The sequence below is a fragment of the Prionailurus viverrinus genome, chromosome A2 (assembly GCF_022837055.1).
Source record: "Prionailurus viverrinus isolate Anna chromosome A2, UM_Priviv_1.0, whole genome shotgun sequence".
NCBI lineage: Eukaryota > Metazoa > Chordata > Mammalia > Carnivora > Felidae > Prionailurus > Prionailurus viverrinus.
In genome coordinates this window covers 152,354,413-152,376,408 of record NC_062562.1, presented here as the reverse complement: position 1 = coordinate 152,376,408, position 21,996 = coordinate 152,354,413, and the positions used below count along the sequence as shown (strand labels likewise).

General features: G+C 39.7%; 1 protein-coding gene across 1 annotated transcript in view; it reads left to right on the top strand.

Annotated features, from left to right (window-relative positions):
- LOC125154000 (protein Shroom3-like) overlaps positions 1-21,996 on the top strand; it is a 70,097-nt gene that overhangs the window by 35,316 nt on the left and 12,785 nt on the right. Inside the window, 1 exon segment of the mRNA XM_047837596.1 lies at positions 4,693-4,829. Coding sequence (XP_047693552.1) covers positions 4,693-4,829 — 137 coding nt within the window.

Here is a 21,996-nt window from a genome sequence, read left to right as displayed (position 1 = left end):
TCGTCAAGATGTCCACGGCCAAGTATTCCCTTCTGTCCCCTGAGAGCATCCGATATTTTCATTTTTCAATCCAAATATATCTTTAATAAAATGCAATGATTCATAAAATCTATCAAAATGGAAATTAATAGAACTCTATGTAAGAAAAGTCACTTTGATACAATTCTAAGTTAACATAATAGATTTTGGAAACAACACAGGAATATGAGATAATAGAATAGACAGTAAGCTTACAGGAAGTCAATCATGTGAGTCTACCAAAAAGAAAGTGAATATTGCTGTGAATTCATAGCTGTGTACCAACCAGGACAAGGCAACGTGTCAGTCCCAGTCCACTCTCTGTCAGACCACACCTATATCTTCTCCACTAAAGGTAGTTGACCATATTGGAAAGGTTCTAGAATTAACTATATGACTAGGAAGTCTAAGAGACCTGCCCATCAGAAAAGTATGAAGTAAAATCATGCTTATCTTAGAGCAGAGAGGCCTGGGTGGGGCGGGGGCCTGATAGGTCTATGCAGAGGATAGAAGTGTTGTCGTATAAAATGAGTAGTTCCTCCCCTTTAGGCCCAATGGAAAAGGATTACAGGCAGCCCAAAGCCAGAAACCACAGAAAACTTTCAACTTTCAGGTTTGTTTACCAAAAGTATCAGAGGTCATCTCTCCCTGGAAATGTGCACATACACACTGGACAGCTTTGTGATGTGATGTCATAAAAGGAATGATATTGATTCCTTATAAAGACCTGGATTTTATCATAACCACCCTGCTTGTTTGGCTTTTTTCCCCTCTCATTCTAAATGGCAGGTACTTCAGGGATTATTACTATTTCCTATTTGTGTCCAAATCACAGCTTCCATTCTTTAAAATTAGCCACCTTTCCCTCCTCCTGCCTGACGCGTTCACTGTTGTCATGATGTGTGGTTTGGGGTGTAACATTTGATCACAGACAGGCGGTTGTTACCTAGTTTGAGCTCAGCCAGAAGCAGATGGGTGATGAGAAAGGAGAAAGCTTCTATATATACACACCTAAGCATAAATGATGGGGAAGGGAAGAATCAAGATAAAGAACATGGCAAGTAAATTGTAGGCATTACTTTTAAAGTTTTTGAGTGGAAATAAAAGGCTTACATTGCAGTAGGTGTAAGTGGAAACTCTACTCTGTAGATTTAGGTTTCTAATTTACAGAAGAACATCCGGAACTTGTAGCCCACGGGTATACTTTGTCTATGTCTGTTCCAGCATCCTGCATTATTCTCTTGTCACTCCTTGACCTAAAGATGATGAGTGACTACTGTCAGAACTCTAAAAACAATGAAATACAATTAATGATATTGACTAACATTGATGTTATTCTGAGAGGATTGATTTCTTGCCCTCGAAATCCCTTTGGATTTTGTTTTGAAATGTGTAGCATCACAATAGAGGATTCTTTTTCCTTTTTTCCCCCTAGTACAATAAACTAAGCAATTTGTTGAAATGATAGATACTAAGACCTTTCTTCCCAAGCAGGATACATTTTGACTTTATATTCCTCTAGATATTTGGCCAGATTTTATGAATGTATGACATGACTAAAGCTAATAAAATCTAATGTGCACTGGAGACAAAATATTAGACTTCTATTTATGTAAAGTTATTTCTTTAATTATGTCATGCCACCACTAAAGCTAAAATAACCCAAAATGAATAATATAAACAATAACTGAGTTTTTAAAATGTGTTTCAATTTTAGAGCAGAATTTGGTTTTATATGGAGACATCAAAGTCTAAGCTCTGGCTCTCTGCTTTATTAGGTGTGTAACATTTGTGTAGTCTCAGTTTCTCAGTAAGTAAATGAGACATTCAGAATGGGATCACCTTGTCGGTTCCTTCTAGTTTCAAGTCTTTGAATGTGAATTGAAAAAGTGGACCTAAAATACATGAATAGCCAAAGTATTGTTGAGAAAGAAAACCAAAGCTGGAGACATCATACTTCCAGACTTCAAGCTGTATTGCAAAGCTGTAGTCATCAAGACATTAATGATACAAAAAACAGACACATAGATCAATGGAATAGATAGAATAGAGAATAGAGAATAGAGAATAGAGAATAGAGAATAGAGAATAGAGAATAGAACAGAGAACCCAGAATTGGACCCATTAATGTATGGCCAGCTAATCTTCAACAAAGCTGGAAAGAGTATCAAATGGAAAAATGACAGTCTCTTCAGCAAATGGTGCTGGGAAAACTAGACAGCGACATGCAGAAGAATGAAACTGGACCACGTTCTCACACCATACATAAACATAAATTCAAAATAGACGGAAGACCTAAATGGGAGACAGGAAACCATCGAAATCCTACAGGAGAAAACAGGCTGCAACCTCTTTACCTTGGCCACAGCAACTTCTTACTTGACATGTCTCTGAAGGCAAGGGGAAATAAAAACAAAAATGCACTATTGGGATCTCTCCAAGATAAAAAGCTGCTGCACAGAAAAGGAAACAATCAACAAAATTAAAAGGCAACAGACAGAATAGGAGAAGATATTTGTGAAAGACATATCAGATAAATGGTTAGTTTCCAAAACCTATAGGGAAATTACCAAACTCAACACTCGAAAAATAATCCAGTGAAGAAATGGGCAGATGACATGGATAGACAGTTTTCCAAAGAAGACATCTAGATGGCTAGCAGACACATGAGAAGATGCTCAACATCACTCATCATCAGGGAAATACAAATTAAAACCACAATGAGAGGGGCGCCTGGGTGGCTTAGTCGGTTAAGCGTCCGACTTTGGCTCAGGTCATGATCTCACAATCCGTGAGTCTGAGCCTCATGTCGGGCTCTGTGCTGACAGCTCAGAGCCCGGAGCCTGCTTCGGATTCTGTGTCTCCCTCTCTCTCTGCCCCTCCCCTGCTCATTCTCTGTCTCTGTCTCAAAAAGAAATAAAAACATTAAAAAAATTAAAAAAAAAAAATAAAACCACAATGAGATACCACCTCACAGTTGTCAGAATGGCTAAAATTAACAACTCAGGAAATAACAGATGTTGGTGAGGATGCAGAGAAAAGGGGAACCCTTTTGCACAGTTGATGGGAATGCAAACTGGGGCAGCCACTCTGGAAAATAGGATGGACGTTCCTCAAAAAATTAAAAATAGAACTACCCTATGACCCAGCAATTGCACTACTAGGTATTTATTCAAAGAATACAAAAATGCTGAGTCAAAGGGGCATATGTACCCCAATGTTTATAGCAGTGCTATCAACAATAGCCAAAATATGGGAAGAGCCCAAAAGTCCACTGACTGATGAATGGACAAAGAAGATATGATATATGTATATATATATATATATATATATATATATATATATATATATATATGTGTGTGTGTGTGTGTGTGTGTGTGTGTGTGTGTGTAACGAAAAAAGTCTTGACAGACAAGAAACCAACAAATGTGTTGGTTTACTCAGAAATCAAAAATATTACTCAGAATATTACTCAGAATATTACTCAGAAATCAAAATTACTCAGAAATCAAATATTTACTCAGAAATCAAAAAAAATGAAATCTTGCCATTTGCAACAATGTGGAATGAACTAGGGTGTATTATGTTAAGCGAAATAAGTCAGAGAAAGATATACACCATATGATTTCGTTCTTATGTGGAATTTAAGAAACACAACAGATGAACATAGGGGAAGAGAAGGAAAAATAAGATAAAAACACAAAGGGAGGCAAATCATAAGAGCCTCTTAAATACAGGGTTGCTCAAGGGGAGGTGGTGGGGAGACGGGTTGAATGGGTGATGGGCATTGAGGGCACTTTTAGTGATGAGTACTGGTGTCATATGTAAGAGATCAATCACTGGTTTCTATCCCTGAAACCAAGACTACACTGTATGTTAACGAACTTGAATTTAAATTTAAAAAATAAAATAAAATACATGAATATCTTATATTTTAAGAAAAAGAAGCACAATGTGTAGAATAATGCCATAGAAGCACAATATGTAGAAAGGTATTAGATGAAATTTTATCCAAAAGATAAGACCCTGCTTTGGGGAAAGGGGATGGGAAATAACTCATAGGTAATTTATATTTCTTCTTCTTATTTTTACTTGTATTTTCTTAAGAGTTTACAAATCATATGTGATAGATGTATAATAGGGGAAAGCAGACAACTTTCCCAACATTTAAGCGGCAATAGTTGTCTCAGGCCACTACTGTGTCTAAGTGTGAGACATCAGATATTGTCAGCACAGGAAATAAGATTTGCCTCCCATGTGCTCCTTGTTTAGGATAAGGTTCCAAGCAGAACACTGCAGCAATGTGGTGTCAGTGAATAAAGCTGATGATATTAGTAGTGTCATTGGGCTCATTATGAAGAGAGGAATAAGGGACTCGAGTGAAACAAACATGCAATTTAAATATCACAGTATTTTATGCTGTAGCTTAAGGATGTAACACTTAAGTTCCAGTTCAAGATATTTTGCTAGATTAGAAACAATAAACCAGTAAGTTTGGCCTATAATATAGCTGTCTATATCCCACATACCACTGAAATTCATCATGGGGCTTGGTTCATGATTCTGTTCATTTCAGGCATTTGGTTGGAGTCTGAAAATTTATTTCTATGCCTATACCCGAGGTCTAGAACTTGGTTCCAAATTTGCCATTAAATAATGCACAATTCCCTCTAGATGAGTGAAGAGGCTCGTCATAAGTCCTGTATTCCCAGTGCTTTAGCAGAAAGGAAAAGATGGTCAATTCTTCCAGCAGAGAAGATGGTCATAAAAGAAGTAATAGAGGATGTGAGGTTTTTACTGAATCCTTCCAGGTGAGTCCATACTCCTTCCTATATTAGAAAGTAGACAGGAAGGCAAGGGAGAAGCAGAGAGGACATTCCAAACAGAGCAAGATAAAATAATACAAGTTAGATTATGAAGAGTTTGTATCGACCACTATAGAGTGTGAACCTTGACCTTTAGGCAATGAGCCAGAGAAGGACTATTTCAAGGCAATGGCAGATTCAGATTCAAATGTTACAAAGATTACTATGACAAGCAGTGTCGAAAGAGGATTGACGGGTTGGAAGAAGAATGAAAGGGGGGGGGGAAGCTAGTAGAAAATAAAACATGAAATATTTAAAAATGAACCTGAGGCTAGTTCTATAGTCTTATATTCTTCTCATGGTATTCATTTCTAAACTGAAAGATCATATTAATTGGAAAGTATATAATGAAATTTTCTCATATTTTTTCCAACTTCCAAGATCTATCCAACAGACACCATCATTTCATGCTAGATTGGATCTCTTTAAGTATGAGCTCCCAAAGTATAATATCAAAAAACTCATTGAGAAAAGATTTCCTGTTCTTCTCTTTCCTTAAAACCCAGCAATGACTATAACCTATAGGTAAGTGGAATATTTTGTTGTAATCAAGATGATTCTGAAGATAAAGTCCAGGCAAACTTTCTCTTTTACCCTGTGTGGTTGAGATAGAATATCCAATGTCGAAATGTGGAGATAGGGAAGGTTCTGGACTATTTGAAGAAATGTAGGTTGTGAAAGGGGTAATCATGGAATGAATCAGAAGAAGAAAAGTAGTGAGGGGAAAACATAAAATCCATGAAACCCGTATGCTTTCAGAGAACACAAATGAAGGCCAAGCATGGGGAGGAAAAAAAAGACAAGAAAGAACAGTGATGGAAAGTAAGACCAGAGAAATCAATGCTAAATTGTGAGGTGAGTCTGGTCAAGCTGAAGAATGGCAGTAAATATAGGGTTCTGAGGGCTCAGATTTATGGCATGATGGCAAATTTGAATGCATCTGGGACCCCCTGCAGAAACATTTTAATAATGAAAAGCACTGGAATTGGTATAAACAACAGAAAGTGGGGTCACATCAGGAGAAAAGATCCAGAAAGCTGCTGGAGAAGCTGGTGCATACAAACTGAAAAGACATTAACGAGACGTGGAACAGGGAGGAGGGTAGGTGGAATTAGGGAATGAGATGGAAAATTGTGATCTTAACAAGGTCTGATCACATTTGCATATTTTATAGAAAAAAAGTAGCACCATATGCTTTGTTTTGGGGATAATTGAGGACTCCCTGCATGAACTTGGACAAATTCTTTTACCTTGTTTGCGTCTGCACAAAAGAATGAACATAATTATATCTTCTAGAGCAGGGCTGTTGTATTACCTCAGTTAGAACCGGGAAAGGCATTGAGACCATAGATGAAAAGCTCTATAGCAACACAGCTTATAAAATCAGGAAGAGGATGTGTGGTCCCCCAGCTGCGACCATTAAACAAACCCTGTTCCCAGTGCAGAGCTGAGGTCACTGGATGAAGCTGGTACACAGAGGAGGACTTTGGCAGTGGCCAAGAGCTGCATGAATCAAAGTCGTGAAACAAAACGGCCATCAGCTGCATTCAAGCCCCATTGTGGAAGAGAATCAATATTTGACAAACATTTTGTAGAGGACACAAATTAGAAAAGGAAAAACACTTAAAAATATTTCACAGGAGCCAAACAGCAGGAAATAAACATGCCAGGAAATGGGCTTAAACATCTGTGACGGCATTTCTGGGCACAAACGCCGGAAAACTCACACTCCGTAAGTGAGAATCTAAACCTGGCTCTGAGAAGGCTCTGATATTTATGGCAGATTCTGGATCATCTAAATCAAATACTCCACCACAGAGAGAAGCTAACTATGTCCGATGAGCAGGCCAAGCGAATCCCCATGCTTATTCAATAAACAGATGCTCAGTCAATAAATGGTAAGCGATTCTCATCAGTATGAAGCAACCACATGTAGGTCTTCCATGATTCGGTGATGGACTGAATGTACAGGAGGAAGAAATATGTCTAGGTAATTCACCAAAGAATAAAAATAAATGCCACTTCGGTACGTTATTCAGATGCTTAGTATACTCTACTCCATGACACCTTTTAGTTTCAAATCAGGGATCCACCAACTTGTTCTGTAAAGGACCAGAGAGTCAGTATTTTAGGCCCACAGACCATACGATCTCTGTCTCATCTGCTCAACCCTGTAGTTGCCATACAAAAACAACCACAGATAATATGTTGACAAATGGGTGTGACTGTGTCCCAATTAAACCTTATTTGCACAAACGCATGGCAGGTCTGATTCGGCTGTATTTGGCTGACCCCAGTACTACTGTGTGAGTCTAACTATCCCCAGGGCCTCACCATGTCAAGTGAATGTCAACACCGAACAGCTTTAATAGCTCTGTCCTCTCTTTCATTGCCTGCCCCACCCGCTCCAGATTCATCATCCAGTCACTGATAGATCCCCTGTTTTAACTCTGCACAGTTAACATGCTATGAACTTGTTATTTTCCTATTCATTTGCTGTTTCCTGTCGCTTCTCCCTACTCTCCAAGAAGAGGACAAACGTAATGAAAACAAAGACCTTGTCTGTGATCCTCGGTACCTGGAACAGCATCTGGCACTTAGTAGAACTACTAAATGATATTGGTTTATATCATTCTAGGATGCTGAGGGACTTTTTCTGTTATCTCAGATTTCTAGCTAAAGCTCTGGACAATAGGCAATTAATATGGCCACATTCTAAAAAAAAAAAAAATAGTAGATATAGCCTCACAGCATATGTTGTAATGTGGATTAACCTCCTCCACCTACTATTCTCAGCCTATAGAGAGAAAAGACTAGATATTCAATGTGAGGTCAAAGAATCAGGAACCATAGGCTTGGGGGAGAGTGCTTTTACTATGTTTCTGTTCCTCCTTCTTCTCAAAGCAAGTGAGAGTGGCTCCAAGAGACTCATTCTTTGAGTTAATGGGGGGTCTGTTTCAGATTCTGTGTCTCCCTACCTCTATTTGCCCCACCCATGCTCATGCTTGCTCTCTCTCTCTGTCTTTGTTTCTCTCTCAAAAATAAATAAACATTTTAAAAAAGAAAATGGGGGGGGGGGGTCTGTAAGAAAAGAGGACTGAGGCCTCATTCCCCAGCTAGATGATGACTGGGCTTCAGAAACTCACAGGCCTCAGCCCACACAGCATGAGAACTATATGTTGGATAATGAAACTCAGGGACAAAGAATGTCATAGAGACTAATGCCTATGTCCATCCAGGAGCATTCTGGCGGAAGGAGGTTCTTAAGCAGCCCAAAAGCAAAGCAAGAAAAGAGGGCATTTGATGTGCGCTTCTGCTATTTAGAAAAACAAAATGCATGAAGCCAGGCTCAGCACATCTTAAACACACCTCATAAAGAAGTTGGTTGGCAAGAGTGAACAACGAGGGGACAAAGGCTTGTCCTTTGTTTGATATTCGTCCAACCTAGATTTGCTTGGACAGGACTGGAGTGGGATAGACAATGGTAGCCAGTCACAAAGCATATACTCCATGCAATAAAACTGTTAAAAAGAGAGACCTCTAAAAAATGGCTGGCCACCAAATCCCTGCCACTCTTGGGGTGCCAGCTGTATAGATAACTACAAAAAACACCAGCCAGGTAAAACATTAGCTCCTTTTTCTATCACCTGTCTGTCCTCCTAGCCCAACATTGATTATCTCATGGTCTTGAGGGCTCAGCAGTTAGAGAAAAGGGGAAAGATCAGAAATTGTAAAGGGACAGTTTGCACCCTTTCCCATGCATCTTAGGGGTCACAAAGGGGTGAGAATTAGAATGTGTGATCAGAATTGAAGACTCTACTTTTAAATCACATAAGATTGGATTTTCGTTCCTGGGAATTTTAAAATTACCAAAAGGAGACTCTTCTAATAATCAAAACAATTAGGAAGCCGTGGAATCTATAATAAAATATCATCAAAGGACATGGAAATCAGGTCCAGAGAATATTTAAATATAGTGATGGTGAAAAAAAAAATGAAACCAAAACAAAACCATTTTTGTTTGTACAAGAGTTGAGGCCCATTAGGCAAACTCCTTAAAAGCACTGGTCTTTTCTTTCTCAGTCTTACGAGTCATTCAAAAGTCAAATGTACGTGTATGCACCCAGCAACATGCTTAGCTCGAAGAATGCAGAATGAAACTTGCCTTCCAAGTATAACCTCCTTCCACACAACCTCAGTCGGGCACTTGGCTTGTTCACTTGTGGATTGCTACTATCTCTTCAATAATGTTAAAAACCACACTTTTCTCCCTCCCAAATCAAATATCTTTTCCAATTCAGTTACCGTCTTCTATTGTCCCTACAGCACAAGGTTTAGAAATGTTGTCATTTTCTTGATGCTTCTCTCCCTTGCGCCCTACAGCCAGTCATTGTCTTTCACTTGGCACTCTTCCACATGTTCCTTGCTTTCAACCATCACAGTTGCCATCCTCATTCAAGTAGACTGGACTGTGGTGATGAAAGGTTGCTAGCCAACCAATGCCCATTGCTACTGAGTAATCATCCTAAGTGACTGAATACTATCAACCTTCACCGACATGATTTCCCGCTGTTAAAACCTCAGCCTCACAATGACAGCTGTCTACAGCCTGATAAACTGGTATATTTCCTATCTGATCACCTCTCACGACTTTATATTGTGGGCACCAAGGGCAGGCCACCACAAAATGTGCCCTTTACTTAAGAAACAGCAAGTGCAACAACACGCTGACCATACTTTTTCTCCAAAAAGTAGAAAAGAAATCTCCCATGTGAAAAGTACCATCTCTGTACCAGGAGGTAAAGAGACATCCTTACCACCAGAGATGGGGAATTCAGGGCCGAGAAATTATATAAACAAACTTTTTTCCTTTTATTAATTTACTGGCCTAGCCCAAATTCTGTTTATAATTCCTTACTAATTTTAACTCTCAAACATAAATTTTCTTTGTCCTGTCAATTCCTCATGGATTTATTGTTTCTTTGTCTAAAAAGTATGAAACCTGCCTGCCTTGGTCATTTCTTTGGTCCCAATTTTATTACTGGGCCTCCGTGAGCACGTTATTAAAAATTTCCCCCCTGTTAGTCTGTCTTGTATTGATTTCATTCTTAGACCAGCTAGGAGAATCTTGAAGGATAGAAAAAACATTTTCCTCCCCAACAATAGAAACCAACCTGAGTCACCTATTCGCCTTTCCCTAAATGTGCCTTTCCTTCCCACGTTCTAACTTCACCCACTGCATTCCCTTCTGCCTCTGAAGAGTCTTTTGAAAAAAAGGAGGTACAGTCATAAGAATGAGAGACAATATTCCAGACCTAACCAATTATCATCTGGAATAAGAGTCCCCTATAAAGGGGTAACATTAGATCATGCATTCCTTGGGATTATCATCTAAAGTTTAGAATCACAGAAAAAGGAAGCTAAATCCTAAAAATAATTCCTCAAGAACAGTGTTTCCCAAGCATGCTGTGATTCTGATTTTGTAGCTCCAGGGTGGAACCTATAAATCTCTAGGTTAAGAAAATTACTAATTGATTCTGTTGATCGGAAAGGTATGGGAACCTTTGTCACCTGCACTTTGTCACTGCTCTTAGCTTGGGAGCCTAAGAGTCAGTGATCAAAGAACCCAATAGTAGTTCACCACTACTGGTATTGTCCCTAATTATTGTCATAACACGGGGAAGATCACATTGTCTTCCCCCAGCTATATACTACATCTCCTAAGAACTACATAGCACCCTGTACCTTATACTGCAGGCTTTTTTTTTTTTAAGAGTATATCACTTGTCCTTGGTTCTATCAACTACATAACATAAGCATCTAATCCAAAGGAATTTAGTCCATTAGCATGGCCACAAAGTCCTAATCTGAGTAAATTACCTCCCTTCTGAAGAGAAAAAGCAGCATTCTTCAATCCCCCCCCCCACTCCCCCTGCACACACGCAGTAACTTCTTCACATAAAATCCAAACCTAAAAGAAGGCCCAGTGAGAAGAATTTTAGGATCCATGGCCAAGTGGAAGGGGAAGGGCATTGAAGGGCCTAATCAGAACCAAAGTTTCATCCAGCTGGGAGAATGGTCCTTGGTTACAGAATTTTCACCCTTCATCAAGTGAAGTCAGTCAACGCAGTGTCATTGAGTCATGGGCTGTTTGGGCAACAGCATCTGTGAAGGGGCATCTCCAGAGCTAACAGGTGTCTCAGCACTACAGCAACATATTGATGATATGGAACAGAATAGCATGCTGAACCTGCCCTCTACCTCCCCATCCTCTCATCTGCTAGGTAGAACAGAAAGTTCAGAACCAGCTCGACCACAAGCTTCTCTGCTTTCCTCTCCAGAGAGTGCTCTGTGTTTTAGCTGGGCTATATTGTATTAGCGATGTCATAATATTGTGATAATTGCCATAGCACTTGGTAATTAAAAAAAAAATCAGTTTGGCAATGTTGTTGGTGGCTGTGAACCAGGTGAGACTAATTAGGGCTTAAGAAAACCAGACTCTTCTCACTGTCCTTGGTGAGTTTGTGCCAAGAGCCATTCATCTGCTTCCCTATGGAAACAGAAGGGTGAATTTTACTCCTTCGGGGAAGCAAAGGCCATTCTCTAAAACAAACCTGGAAAATAAGTGGCCTGTGCTTTTGCTATTTAACAAAGACCTAATATACCTTTCATTAGTGACCAGTTAGAATTTATTAAAATTCAATTCCTCAAAAAACAAACAAACAAGAGCGACCTAAGTAAAAGTTATTTTCTTGTATTTTAAGTTTATTTATTTTGGGAGAGAGAGAGAGAATGCATGCGTGCAAGAGCAAGAGTGGAGGAGGGCCAGAGACAGAGGGAGAGAGAATCCTAAGCAGGCTCCACACTGTTAGCACTGAGCTGATCTCAGAACCATGAGATCACGACCTGAGCTAGTATCAAGAGTTGGGAGCTTAGCCGACTGAGCCACAAGGCACCCCTAAAAGTTATTCTCTTAAATAAATAGAAGTCCAAAGTTAGGTAGTTCCCCCAGATGATTCAGTGGCTCAGTCATGTCAGGGCTTTGAGGGAGCATCTCTGAAATGACCTCACCTTTCCCTCATGGTCACAAGATGGCTGCAGTGTTTCCAAGCAATATATCTTCACAGAGGAGTATCCAAAGTAGAAACAAAGAGAGTGGAGAGAAAAGCTGTATTTGTACCTTCTCTCTGAGGGAAGAAAATTATCCCCAAAAGACCTAAGATTCCCTTATGTCACTAGTGAGAATTAGCCACATGTCCTCCCGTAGTCAAATTACTGGCAAATAAGAATTTGATTACCACAAATGGCTTAAATCAATCATATTCCATATCCTGTGGCTTATAATCTTGCTGCTAGCACAAGGACTAATTGGGTAATGGTCCCTTCCATAGGAAAATGATGATATCTATACAATTAGCAAGGCAGAGTCCTTCACCTGATATGGGTTCAAAAGGGATAAGGGATGCTATCTACACACACCCCCTCTAGTTTTCATTGATAGTTGTTAAGTGTGAGGTCAGGTTTCATGGTATTTGAACTAATAAGAGATGTACCACTGGAATGTCGAGGTAGAGTTGCCAGGAACAGTTTTAAGGATACAGCTCTATCAGGAACGCTAATAGGAGAGTGCCTGAAATTGCATTTGGAAGGGGTCACTAATGAAACTTCTCCCCCATTAGCTGCAAAACCCCTCAGAGAATGTAGGATATCAGAGTTTCAAGTGGAGAAGTTATTTTCTGGAAGATATCATCAAGAGACTAGAAGATAATAGAAACCTATGGGGCCATGCTAGCTCATTTCAACCCAGAAGGAGCCAGAGAGCCTCAGTATTGATAGCTGTGGAAGATATCGGGACAGAGACAGAGGAAGCCGAAGTCCCCAGCCTGTATATGAAAATAAGAACAGGTGATGAGAAGTTACGTCCATATCCCACTTTTCTACCAGTGGTTAGGAAAATTCTGAGCTACTATGAAAGGGAAAAGAATGAAGTATTCCATTAAAAGATAAGTGGAGGTGCGCCTGGATGGTTCAGTGGGTTAACTATGCGACTCTCGATTGCAGCTCAGGTCGTGATCTCATGGTCCGTGGGATCGAGCCCCATGTCAGATGAGTGTAAAGGTATGTGGTATTGCAATACTTTCTATATAGCAACAACTGTAATTAGAAAATTTTAGCAAATGCATTCTTCACCAGGTATGACCTATGTTCTTGTTAAGACCACGCCCCTATAAAATTAAAAATAATAATAAAATTAAGTATACTGGAATGAAAATAAGAAATGAAAATACCAGGCCCCTACAATTGTAGCTCTCTAAACCAACTGTCTCCAAATGTGGTCTGCAGAGCAGCAACATGAACATTACCTGGGAACTTGTCAGAAATGCAGATTCTCAGGCCTCACCTCAGCTGTCCTAAATCAAACTCTGGTGACGGGGTCTGGCAATCTGAGTTTTAAAGGCACTCCAAATGACTCTTCCAATTCTAACTGCTAATGTTTGAGAGCCATCCCCAAATACAAGTATTTAAATCTATTTTTAATACTAGCCAGAATCAGAGAATTGAACTGACCTGTTTGACTCTAGTTGTTGGTTCTTTTTTGATTCTCATTTCTGGCCACATAACCCATCCCCCAGCTGATATTTCCACGCACTAAGCTGCTTTTGCATGTGACCTACCACTGTTATTTGTGGACTGAATCGAGAGATGAACTTGTCTAAAAAGTAGTGCTTTTACATTGAAATGAGCTTACTGTTCTGCTCTGAGAAATCATCGAGGTGTCAAACTTAGAAGTGGTCAATGCAAATTAGATAACGCACAGATCACTAAAAGACATCTAAAAGTGGCTCTCCCTGTTCAGCAGAAACAAACGAACTTGTCTTTCCTGCATTTTCTTGACAAGATTGTTTAAGAAACTTATGTCCAGCTACCCTGTCTCTTCAAGAATTCCTGTGTGAGTTCTTGGCTGTGCTATAGAAAGGGGGATACTGTGGGGCGCCTGGGTGGCGCAGTCGGTTAAGCGTCCGACCTCAGCCAGGTCACGATCTCGCGGTCCGTGAGTTCGAGCCCCGCGTCAGGCTCTGGGCTGATGGCTCAGAGCCTGGAGCCTGTTTCCGATTCTGTGTCTCCCTCTCTCTCTGCCCCTTCCCTGTTCATGCTCTGTTTCTCTCTGTCCCAAAAATAAAATAAAAACGCTGAAAAAAAAAAAAATTAAAAAAAAAAAAAAAAGAAAGGGGGATACTGTGCTTATCTCCTTTCCCCAGGAGGGCATAAACCAAGGCTATCATCAGAGCCAGATTTATGCTATACTCCAAAAAAAATCATAGTTAGGAAAACCTATTTTCTTCTCTCCCAATAATAATGCCTAAAGATAAGGATAGTTAGCTAAAGAAAGCACTTAGGTGTTACAGAGCTTAATTTTCCCTCCTCAAAACTAGGATTTTTGAAAGCAATGAAGACTTCCCTACAACTCAAATACAAAATGCACCCCTAAATGTGAGACATTTTCAGCACTGTTTCTCTTTGCCTTTGGCCCAACGGCTCCTTTTAACTTTGTTTTTTTTAGAGATAGCTTTGGGTGTTGGTGCGGCCAATACAGATGGGATTTAGAAACAGCTCTTCAGAGGATTCTGATGCCCTGCTTTCTATCACTTCTTATTTTCCTATCTTTCCTTCCCTCATGAACTTACTATCCTCTGTCTAGTAGATAACCATCCCTGGGTGAACACATGGAATTTTGAGAAACATAGGTCCCAGTTGCAACGCAAAGGGTCCTAGAAAAGCAGTGCAAATGAGAGATAATGAATCCCATCCAAACATGAGATTCCAGAATCAGAGATCACATCTCTTCCCGTCTAAGCAATTTAAAGACAATGTCTTGTGTACAAAACCTTGATCTTTTGATACACCCACAATAATCTCTCTTAGCCTTACACAGTCCTGAATTTCTGGCAGGCAACAGATGAGAGGTAAAGGAGCTAATGTCTGAAGGGTGGGCAGAGGGGTGGGGAGAGAACTAAGACTCAGGGGCTCCTGCTGAAGACAAATTGACCGAATGTAAGGACCGACTGAGGTGGGGGAAGGGAAGGGGATAGGATGCCAGGAGACAAGAAGTTACCATTGTAGCCAAAATGTGAATTGTTGAAGCTATTGTGCAGTTACAGATGGACTGCCTTATAGTCCCGGACTGTTGTGATCTGTTATGGCTTCTCTTCCGGTTTTAAGAAGCCTTACGCAAACATGGAAACCAGACAGCAACTGACCACATACATCAGGTTTGCAGGATAGTGGTAAAACTATTTCAAACAGATTCCTTCAGTCTTCTGTACCATAATGTTGTAAAGAAAGCGGCAATCATTATGGTTCCAACTCCAAAAGCCAATAGCAACTACAGGGCTTCAGAATGAATTGTTCCAAGATGTGCTACCTTGGCATGCAGAGTATTTCAAGCTGAAAACAAACAAAGCCCAAGAGACCCAGGAAGAAATTCTGACCTTCTGTCTAACTGCCTAAAATAATTTAGATACAGGACCTGCTCCAGGAAGACAGTTATCACCATAGATAGCTATGACATAAAATGACCTAGGTATGACAGACAGGGAGGAACCTAGTAAGGTCTGTTTGGTCAAAGTTCAATTTATGTCCCATTTTTTTCTGAAAAGTCCAAAAAACATTTGTTTAACAAACAGTCCTCTTTTTCATTTTCCTGTCAATTGCTTTCCTTTCCTTTGAAGTCCCAGACTCCTACCCACCTCTCCTTAGTTCAGGATGACCTATATACCTCACTCTGCCCGATTGTCCTTGGAATCGCATGTTTATGTGTATTCTCTATATGTACATATTTAAATTTGATTTTCTCCTGTTTATCTTTTTCATGTCAATGTAATTCCTTTTTTCAATGTTTAATTTTGAGAGGAAGAGATAGTGTAAGCAGGGAAGGGGCAGAGAGAGAGAGGGACAGAGGATCTAAAGTAAGCTCTGTGCTGATGCAGGGCTCAAACTCACGAACTTTGAGGTCGTCACCTGAGCCAAAGTTGGACTGAGCCACCAGGCACCTCTTTATTTTATGTTATTTTATTTATTTGTTTGTTTGTTTTAATGTTCATTTATTTTTGAGTCATGTCAATTTAATTCTTTTTTTTAATTTTTTTTAACGTTTATTTATTTTTGAGACAGAGAGAGACAGAGCATGAATGGGGGAGGGTCAGAGAGAGGGAGACACAGAATCTGAAACAGGCTCCAGGCTCTGAGCTGTCAGCACAGAGCCCGATGCGGGGCTCGAACTCACAGACCGTGAGATCATGACCTGAGCCGAAGTTGGCCGCTTAACCGACTGAGCCACCCAGGCGCCCCAAATTCTTAAACCAACCAGAAGAATCTTGAAGGATAAAGGAAAAACTTTCCTCCTCATCACAATACAATTTCTCATTCACCTTTCTTCCAAAGGCTTCAGGCCAGTTTTGGGGAGGGATGGGACTTCTTACAAGTTCAAGTCTCATAATAGTTACAAATGTCAATGCTACTTTCTAGAGGACGCCAATCTGGAAGAGGACAGCAAAAGGATTAGAACCTTAATGCAATAAACATTAATGTACTTCCAGCAGATGAACAGTCAACTCTGACAATAATCATCTAGAAAGTTCACCAAAGTGATAGCAAAGTATAGTAACAAAAATGGAACCTGGGAATGACATTAGTCACTTAACTGGTTATTTTATATTATGTGAAGTCAAATTCCTAAAGCAAGCAGTGTCTATATGAAAGGTTTAAGAAAAAACTTTAATAGCTTCATATTATTAGATTCAAATTATAGTTCCCTAAAGAAAGAAATAGACTAGGTTTATACCAAATGACTATGCCAAGGGAAGGAAAGAAAGGAAAGAAAGAAAGAAAGAAAGAAAGAAAGAAAGAAAGAAAGAAAGAAAGAAAAAGAAAGACATGACAGAATAGAGGGGAGAAAAAAATTTAATGTGAAAAATTTCTTCTTTCTTTCCTAAGAGAAAAAAAAAGTCATTATGATACTTGTATGAACACAGAGCTAAATTTATCCCAAAAGGTAAAAAGGCCAATGTTAAAGAGGACTTAGAAATATTCTATGTGTTACTTTGAACCTGAAGTTTCTCTGAGCTAAACTAAAACTCTAGATGTACTCTATAGCCAACATAAGGCAACCAGTTGATTATGGGGCTCAGTATCTAATGAGGAGGACAGCAAATGAAGTTCAAACTAGAAATTCAGAGTCTTAGACCTGAATAGGCTGTGATAGGAAGAGAAATTTCTAAGATAAGAAAGCATATCTGAGATTCTACTCATATTCATTGCTCTTCTCCCATTACAGCTAACTGTAACCTTTTACTGGGTTGGTAATCTTTTTCACCAAGAAAGCAACTTTTTTGAAGTGATTACTAAAGCCTAAACTTTGAGGGCTAAAGAAACAAAGCTTCTGATGCCTTTTAACTAGCTTATACTAAGATTAAACTGGAGCTGTCCAAGTTACAGATGTCATTTGTACTATAACAAATTTATTTATTGCAAAGGTATAGCAACTAGCTTTGATTTTTATTTCAAAGCTTAGAATTAGCGGACAAAATTATATCAATTTAGGGGCGCCTGGGTGGCGCAGTCGGTTAAGCGTCCGACTTCAGCCAGGTCACGATCTCGCGGTCCGTGAGTTCGAGCCCCGCATCAGGCTCTGGGCTGATGGCTCAGAGCCTGGAGCCTGTTTCCGATTCTGTGTCTCCCTCTCTCTCTGCCCCTCCCCCGTTCATGCTCTGTCTCTCTCTGTCCCAAAAATAAATAAAAAACGTTGAAAAAAAAATTAAAAAAAAAAAAAACAAAATTATATCAATTTAGCCTTTCCTTAAACTACTTGTTAATAATATTTATTCTAGGGGCACCTGTGTGGCTCAGGTCATGATCTCACAGTTTGGGAGTTTGAGCCCTGCGTAGGGCTCTGTGCTGACAGCTCAGAGTCTGGAGCCTTCTTTGGATTCTGTGTCTCCCTCTCTCTCTGCCCCTCCCCCTTTTGTACTCTGTCTCTGTCTCTCTTGCTCTCAAAAATAAATAAAAAATTAAAAATTTTTAATAAAAAATTAAAATATAGCATTTCTTCTAGACCAGAATTTCTCAACCTTAGATGCATGTTGGAGTCACCTGGGAAGTTTCAGAATTATTGATATCTAGGTTCTACACTATAAAGTTCATGATTTAGTTGTTCCGGGTTAGTGTCTGGATAATCACACTTCTAAGAGCTTCCTAGGTGATCACCTTTCTAGGTGATCCTAGGAGGAAAGAATATGGCTTAAGAGACATGGACATTGATGGAAAACCAACTTTGCCAGTTGTCTTAGTTATTAACAGCTACAAATTATACTTAAAAAAAAAGACCTCATAAAAAAAATTGTAATGTAAAATGCTTAGTTCCTTGACACATAGGTCAAACATCTAATGATGGTTAATATAAATTGTGGTCACAAATTATAGCTTTATTCTTCCCAGCCTGTTCTAACACCTGAGAAACTTGTTTTATACAACCTCAAAGGGCTACTTCTCTCTTCTTAACAACTTTCTGTACTTTTATTGAATTTGCCTCTATTGTGACATAGGAGTTTATACCTAAAGTTATCTAGTGCCATTGGCATTCAAATGCTCCAATGGTTATACTCATACATTGCTTGATCTATTGAAAGAACAAGTCTTGTTTAAAGAATCTGGCTCTGGAAAACCGTGTGGAGGTTCCTCAAAAAATTAAAAATAGACCTACCCTATGACCCAGCAGTAGCACTGCTAGGAATTTACCCAAGGGATACAGGAGTACTGATGCATAGGGGCACTTGTACCCCCAATGTTTATAGCAGCACTCTCAACAATAGCCAAATTGTGGAAAGAGCCTAAATGTCTATCAACTGATGGATGGATAAAGAAATTGTGGTTTATATACACAATGGAGTACTACGTGGCAATGAGAAAGAATGAAATATGGCCTTTTGTAGCAATGTGGATGGAACTGGAGAGCGTTATGCTAAGTGAAATAAGCCATACAGAGAAAGACAGATACCATATGTTTTCACTCTTATGTGGATCCTGAGAAACTTAATAGAAACCCATGGGGGAGGGGAAGGAAAAAAAAAGAAAAAAAAAGAGGTTAGAGTGGGAGAGAGCCAAAGCATAAGAGACTCTTAAAAACTGAGAACAGGGGCACCTGGGTGGCTCAGTCGGCTAAGCATCCGACTTCAGCTCAGGTCACGATCTTGCAGTTCGTGGGTTCAAGCCCCACGTCGGGCTCTGTGCTGACAGCTCAGAGCCTGGAGCCTGTTTCAGATTCTGTGTCTCTCTCTCTCTCTCTGACCCTCCCCCATTCATGCTCTATCTCTCTCTGTCTCAAAAATAAAAAAATAAACGTTAAAAAAATTTAAAAAAAACCTGAGAACAAACTGAGGGCTGATGGTGGGTGGGAGGGAGGAGAGGGTAGGTGATGGACATTGAAGAGGGCATCTTTTGGGATAAGCACTGGGTGTTGTATGGAAACTAATTTGACAATAAATTTCATATAAAAATTAAAATTAAAATTAAAAAATAAAAAAATAAAAAAATAAAGAATCTGGCTCATTTGATGCTTCAGTAGCCTTCAAATGGCACGTAATATAGATCTAGGGAATAATCCATCGCCAAAACTTAGATTGGACTCAGATATTTAGGATTTTAATGCTAGATAACCATAGAGAAGCAAGAAAAGTAACTCACCACATTGTGAATGACACCAGAAGACCTAAAAGCATCAATTCTGAACTGAAGATTATCTGCCTTGAGCCTTGGTGACATGAAGGTAGAAATAGCATCTGACTGAATATCCACCAGGCAACTAGATGTTTAAAGAGCCCTGGTTCATGATTACTTTGTAGTTGGGAACTGACAAGGGAGCTTCATGTAATTTACCTTTTGAAATCAATAAAGACATGTCAAAGAGTCGGTTCTATGTTTCAAATTAGTGCACCTACACGTGAATCAATAAAGAGCCTTCAAGCAATGTGACTCCCCATGGGGACATCCGCTTGAACAGAATTAATATCTTAGAGTTGGAAGCCAGCATAGATCCTCTCAGCATCCCAAGTATCTGCATTAAGAGATCTATCACCTGTATAGCAACTAGTGGTGAAGAGTAGCCTCTAATTTATTCATGCCTCCATCTACCAGTCTTCAGTCTCATGGGAACTTCGGTCTCTGCGGAGATGACACAATAGAACTAAATGGAATCCAGCTGGGTTGGATGGTTTTGCTTCTCACATTGCCCCCGCAAATGAGACATTAATAGTAAACCAATTGAGGGAGGTGAAGTGGGAAATCGAGGTAGGGCAGGAGCAGCTATGAAACACCTCACTTGAGATAAGAACATTTTGCTGGTAGGATAGTCAGATTAATTCTCATGATACTAGACTTGTTGGCAGACAACGGAATGTAGTGTAGAACTGTGGCATACATCAGTGTATCAGAATTCATCTAGAAGCAATCAGACAAATGTTTGTCACTTTAGTGGGATGATTTCTTGAGGGAGAGCTAGTATGTTGTATACATATATAATATATATAGTGGCATTTCCCACTATCTCTTAAACTCAAGAAGCTTTACATAGAGCCAGCTGGTATCTATATGTGAACACCATATGAAACTTACATTCCACACTAGTTTTTCCAGAGACTTATAAAAAAAAAAAACAACTGTGCATAAATCCAAGGTTCAGGATATAAATTAGACAAATCTGGGGTTTAGTCCTAACACTGCTAGTCATTACCTTTGTGGTCTCAAATTACTCAAACTCCCTAAACCTCAGTTTCTCCCCCCTATAGCATGATGAAAAGTAGGATTTGCCTCAAAGGGCTGAGGAAAAGTAATAGTTCTCACGTTGCATCAGACACAATTCTATGGGCAATTTGTCCTCAGAATTATATTATGAAGCTTATAGAAACTACTACTTCTCATAGCTTGATCTATTTTGATGAGATAGTTAACTCTTTTTTCAAGAGCAGAAAACATAAAGTGAAGCAACGTTAATGTTATTCTCAACATTCTCCACCAATGAATTAAAACCATAGGAGCCGAAAGTTACCCAGACCCCCTAAAATGATGCTGACAGAGGCAGAACAAGAGTTCAGGTCTTCTGCTTTGGTTCAAACGTTGTCATTATAGGTCAAAACAACATGACTTGCGTTTTCACACAAATAGGCCTTGTTATTCTTGGCTGTCTCACTTCTCAAGTAAAGTCTGTGGGCTCCCTCATGGCAAGAGAGGGTCCCTAAACTCTATGAAGTCACTTGTTACAATAGCATAAGCTCCCTCATCTCAAAGCACACCAAGAATGAGAGTGTTGGTGCATGTAAGCCATGCATTTCACATCATCTTTTGCACACAGAAAAAGCAGTTGATTTGGTAGGCAATGAGAGTAAGGTAGTTAGTTAGTTTGACCAACCTCTCAAAATGACTCTTAGAAGCAACTAGTAGAAGTCATGTCGTTTAAACGAAAGTACTCTATGTACTTCTTTATCCCTCCTGTTAGATTCTTAGTCAAACTATGGCATCTTAACAAATACCCAGTGAGGAGTCTTACCTGAACTGTACTGCCATGTTCATGAAGCCCACCTTCAAAGACAGCAGCATCGCTTATTGAGTCTTAATAGTTCTACCAGCAGCCAGCTGGGCCGAGACTCGAATGGGATGAGCTCGCCAGCTACCCTTTTCTAAACAACTCTCTCTAGTTACCACCCCCTTCTCTTCCTGACACCGCTCTTTAAAATAGGGAGTCATAAGGAGGAAGCCCTAGGAAGAGGAGCCTCCTGAGGAACCCGAGAAGAGACAGGAGAAGACTCTTATGCGGTCTTCCTATCTCTAAGCCAGAACTGGGTGGGAACAGGACCCCAAAATAGGAAAACCCCAAAGAGCAATGGACCCTGAAGGATTCGCTGCCCATCAGGCTAATAGAAACCCAACCAGGTGCTGCTGGCCCATCTCATCTGCTGGCTACAACTAGCTACCTTAACAATCTAGAGGATATGACCTTTATATCCATCCCAAATAAACCAGCAGGCCCTGAAGTTAGGTTGGAAATAATGCAGGCAAGAATAAC